Source organism: Chrysochloris asiatica, unplaced genomic scaffold (assembly GCF_000296735.1).
Source record: "Chrysochloris asiatica unplaced genomic scaffold, ChrAsi1.0 scaffold00105, whole genome shotgun sequence".
Lineage (NCBI taxonomy): Eukaryota > Metazoa > Chordata > Mammalia > Afrosoricida > Chrysochloridae > Chrysochloris > Chrysochloris asiatica.
In genome coordinates, this window is record NW_006408623.1 from 1,138,561 (window position 1) to 1,144,011 (window position 5,451).

At 46.3% G+C, this 5,451-nt stretch overlaps 1 protein-coding gene across 1 annotated transcript in view; it reads right to left on the bottom strand.

Annotated features, from left to right (window-relative positions):
- CPXM2 (carboxypeptidase X (M14 family), member 2) overlaps positions 1-5,451 on the bottom strand; it is a 135,026-nt gene that overhangs the window by 8,436 nt on the left and 121,139 nt on the right. The window contains exon 12 of the mRNA XM_006867463.1: positions 1,032-1,171. Within this exon, the coding sequence (XP_006867525.1) occupies positions 1,032-1,171 (140 nt within the window). The remainder of the gene's footprint in view (positions 1-1,031; positions 1,172-5,451) is intronic.

Sequence of the window (5,451 nt, forward strand, 5' to 3'; positions counted from 1 at the left end):
TATATATATATATACCAAATGGTGTGGATGGCACTGGACAGCAATGTCAGGTTGAACCACAAGGTCGGCGGTTCAGGCTCACCAGCCACTCCTCAGAAACCCTATACAGGGTCGCCTCGGAGGCACTCAACAACACCAATCACCAAATTAAATGCACTGTTGATCGTGACTCATAGTGACCCTATGAGAGTGCCCACAGCGTTTCTAAGGCTACCATCTATTTGGAAGCAGTTGCCATGTCTCCCTCCCATGGCTGCTAGGGGTTTGAACTTCAGACCTCTGGGGTTTGCAGCTAAGCACTTAGTTACCAGGTCTTCTTAAGATGGTATCCCAAACCCACCCACTGCCATCAAGGATTCCAACTCATGTTGACCCTTGTGGTTAATAGTCCAGTGCTTATCCTACAGTGCCACGTCAGGACTCCCAGAAACTCAACTGGAGCCTATGTAATCATGGGGTCTCTGGCTGGATGTGAACTCAAGTGCTAAGGAGGTCTATGGGAATGCCGCAGGGTCCCACCCGGTACAGCAGGGGGTCCTCGGACACCATCCGAACTGCTCCCAAAGACTCACTCCACACCCACAGCTGAGACTTAGGAGGGGTCTGGGGGTGTTTTTTTTTTTTTTTTTACCACTAGTACTGAGTGAATTCCTGGTGTGGCACTGAAAGATAAGCACTGGACTGCAAGCCGCAAAGTCCGAGGTTCAAGCCCACCAACTGTTCCTCGGAAACACTATGAGTGTTTCACAGTGTGTTGGAACCACCTTGATCGGTACTTAACAACAACTAAGTGAAGCAGCTCTCACCCCAACCCTGCAGGGGGCATCCGAGAGCCCTCAGCTACATCACCTGCTTGGAACCAGTGGGAGGGTCCCCATTTACTCCTGACTCCCTCCAGCTGGTCTTGTTGTTGTGAAAACAAATAATGGCTCCCTTCTCCACTGTTTGGGGTTGACCCAGGTGGCTGATCCTTTAAGTCACATGCTTCCAGCCACCTGATGCCCCAATGGCAGCCTCCTCCCATGGCGTACCTGCTCCATGAACACAATCAGAGACTCCCGGTTGTTCTCCCACTCCTCTGGCAGTTCGCTCTCATGCGGGTACTTGTCACAGCCCACGTAGATGGACAGCTCGAAGCAGTTTGTGTGAAGATAGCTGAAGTCATTCAGACCTGCCAAGTCAACCGGACGGGAGTTGAATCGATACGTGAAGCGGCACTGGAGGGACCAGCATGCCCAGGAATATGACGCAGGAGACCTTCTGTGAACCAAGAGTTGTCAAGTACAAGGGGGCTTCAAAAAGCTCATGGGAAAATGGGATGAAAAGATCATAGAATTTTCCCACAAACTTTTGAAGCCCCTTTGTATGTAAAGTGTGTATTATGTTAGAGCAAATATAAGGGGCGAGGCGGGGAGGGGGAGGCTGAGACGGAAATGAGCCAACTGGAACAGGTTATGGGGAAGGACAGACAGACACATACAAGGGTACCTCGCACTTCTTGTTGAACTAAGTATTTTTCAGAGAAGCAATTTTTAAAATGTTTTATTAAATTCAGTTTAACACACCATTTTACAATAGAAACATAAATAAACCCTGTGGATTTAAAATGTTTATTTAAAATTTCCCCTATAGTGTTAACTATGCTTGTTTCTATCATAATTTATAAAACTGACTATCCATAATGGAAGACTGTCCAGCCCACAGCTGACCAAGGTGATGGTGTGGGACTGGACAATGATTTGTACCTTTGTACATGCTATTATTGTTGTTGTTAAGTGCCGTTGAGTCGGTTCTGACCCATAGTGACCCTGTATAAGGTTTCTGAGGAGTGGCTAGTGAGCTTGAACCACCAACCTTGTGGTTTAAACCAACCTTGCAGTCCAGTGCATTAACCCGCAGTGCCACTCCAGGACTCCAATACATGCTATAGCTCTATACAATGTTTCTGTTATTAGTCATTAAACTAACTATCCATAATGCAAGACTATCCAGCCCACAACTGACCAAGGCGATGGTGTAGGACCAAGCAATGTTTTGTTCCTTTGTACATGGGGTCACCGTGAGTTGGGGTGAACTCGATAGCACACAATAATGATGACAATGATGGTTAACATTTGTTAGTGCTAAACATAAATCGGGGCCTGTCCTGTCCATGGGGTCATTTCATCTCCTCCACAAAGTCAGTAGATGTAGGTGGTGGTTGTTATTGTTAAGTATTGTTGAGTTGGCTTCAACTCATAGCGACTTTTACAGGGTTTCTAAGGCGGCCAATCTTTATGGGAGTAGAAGCCTCATCGTTGTCTCGAAGAGCGGCTGGAACATTTGAACTGTCAACCTTGTGGTTAGCAGTCCTGAGCTTTTCCTAGAGTGCAAGCAGCATTCTTTGTGGAAGTAGGTTGTTGTTGTGAAGCACCATCGAGTTGGACCCGACCCATAGCGACCCTGTATAGGGTTTCCAAGGAGCAACTGGTGAGCTCGAACCATCAACGTTGTAGTTCAAATGACTTTGCAGTCTGGTGCATTAACCCACAGCACCACACCAGGACTGTTTAGTCTAGCACAATTCTACAAGTAAGACAAGTGAGCTAAGAAACATATTATAGGCTCGCATATCTGGAAAGGGTGGGCAGTACATTGCAAGTCCATGCTCTTAGATAGGAGTTCTGGTATGGTGCTGTAGAATCAGCACTGGACTGCTAACCCCAAGGTTGGTGGTCCAAACCCACCAGCTGCTCCTTGGAAATTTTATACAGGGTCGCTATGAGTCAGAGCTGACTCGACGGTACTTAACAAAAACTTTCTTACATACAAATCCCATTGCCAATGAGTCAATCCCAATTCATGGTGACCCTATAGGGTTTCCACGGTTGTCACTTCTTCCTCCTGTGGCGTGAATGGTGAGTTCAAACTACCAAACTTTCAGTTAGCAGCCAAGCACTTTAACCACTGAACCACCAGGGCTCCTGTCTTTACAAATAAACTCAAACCAAACTCTACCATCAATTCCATTCCAACTCACAGTGAGCCTGGATAGGGTTTCCAAGGCTGTAAATCTTTATGGGCGCATCGTCTTTCTCTTTGCAGAGCAGCTGGTGGGTTTGAACTGCTGACCTTGTGGTTAACAGTCCAGTAGGGCTTCTTGTGTCTACAAATAGGGCCTACTATTTTCCCATGGCACCATTAGGATTCCAAGAATTGGTAAGATGAAGAGAAACCAGAAAAGCGGTGGGAGGCTGGGGCTGTGCGCTGTGTTTGCAGTCCTATCTGTCTGTGCCATGTTTCTGAGAACGCTCTGTGAGAACCTTCCCTGAGCTGCCGCCTAACCCAGATAGCTCAGCTCTTCACAAGCTTCATCATGGCTGGGGACAGTGACACATTCTTTTGTGTTCTTACTCTGACTGGAACTATCCCTTGTCAGACCTATATGCCTTACAGTGCCGTGTGTGTGATGTTCTCACAAGATCTGCTGTGTTGTGGCCACCTGGGGAACAAAGTGAGCCTTACGTCATGTTGGAGCTAAAACACATACACAACAAACCATGAGCACTTGGCGATATATTGCACCTTGCTGTGATTGGCACGGCTCTCCATTAACCAATGCCTGTCAGCATGCTGCCAATGAGTGAGAACGTCATCCACAAAAATGTGGGGAGGAAGCAGAGGGAGAGGGAAGGAAATGAGAAATTGCAATTCATTAATCTACAAAAAGATGAATCTGCAGGCTTCATTACTGTACCAGGAAGAATGATGATTAAACAGACTCAAGCCACCACATGGTTCAGTGGCTCAGCCACCTAGTCCCTGAAATAATGGGAAATATAATTTTAGGAGGGTGGAGTGGGGTGGGACACAAACACATCAATGTTGCCTGTGTGATTATGTGGTTGTTGATTTTTTAACACATTACTATCGAGTGGGTACTGACAAATCCAGCTACGTCCATGTCTAATGTGGTCGCAGCAGTTTTAAAAAGTAAGTAGAGACATTTCACCTAATGAGTTTTGTAAGTTTTATGGCAAAAATGGACTCCTGGTATGGCGCTGTAGAATTATGCAGTGGACCAAAAGGTCAGTCTGAACTGCAAGGTCGACGGTTCAAATTCAAGGTCACTACGAGTTGGGACCGACTGGAGGGCACTTAACACCACCAACAAGAACAACAGCCAAAATGGAAAACCAAGTACACTTTTCATCACTAGGAAATTTTTCCTGAGAGACAGGGGTGTGCGTTTCTTTTTTGATCTCTTAGAGAGCAAAACCATCATGGGGATAAATATAATGCCTTGGTTTGGTGTACAAATTTCGGCACATGTTTTTAAATGGTGCAGCAGCAAATATTCCTACTACTTTTCTTCTTTTCCCAGAAGGAAACATAGCTGAGAAAGAGGTGGAGGCTGAAACTCGAGCAATGTAATGAAATAGAGAATGAGAGCATGCTCATAAAAGAGGTTTCATGGTCCGCATATTTGTGAAAGGAGAACATCCTTCATAATGGAGTGTTGTATTTTGTATACAAATAACGCATGGGTGCTACACAAACATGCTGTGCCCATATATTTTTTTTTCTTTACATGTTGCTGTAAAAAAAAGTTAGCATAGCATGCTTATAAAAATGACTCATGGGGGAGGGCACAATTGGTAAACAAACATGCAACACATGTGTCATTTGTGTGGAAAATACGGTCTTTCCAAAAAGCACGACATTGAGGGCACTCCCATCTGCCCAGTTATGGAATCCTACAACTATTCTAGAGGTAGAGATTGACATCTTCATCATTTCAACTGGCAAATGGGAAGACAAGTGGAGGTTCAGACTTTCTCCAGGGCCTCACAAGTTTAGATGGGGTCATCTGAATTAGGGTGGCCTCCAAGCCAATGACTCCTGTGTGCTTAAAAGAAGAAGGGCATGTGGAAATATACAGACACCCAAGAAAGATGGCCATGTGAGACAGAGGGCAGAGTATCGGGGGGACACTACTATAAGTCAAAAGAGCTCTAGTAGCATAGGGGTCATGAATTGGGCTGCTAACCACGAGGTCAGCAGCTCAAATCCATCAGTTTCTCTGTGGGGAAAGATGAGGCTTTCTGTTCCTGTAAAGATTTACAGCCTCAGAAACCTGATACGGGGTTGTTATGAGTCAGAATTAACCCTGCGGCACACCACCGTGGCCACTGTCACCACCACCACCATCACCACCTCAGTCACCACCACTACAACCTTCACCACCACCACCTCCATCACCACCACCTCCATCACTACCACTTCCATCTCCACCACCACCTTCAACACCACCATCACCTCCATCTCCATCACCATCACCGCCACCACCTCCATCACCACTACCATCTCCATCACCACCACCTCCATCATCACCACCTCCATCACTACCACCTCTACCTCCTCCACCATCACCACCACCACCTCCATCACCACTACCATCTCCATCACCAC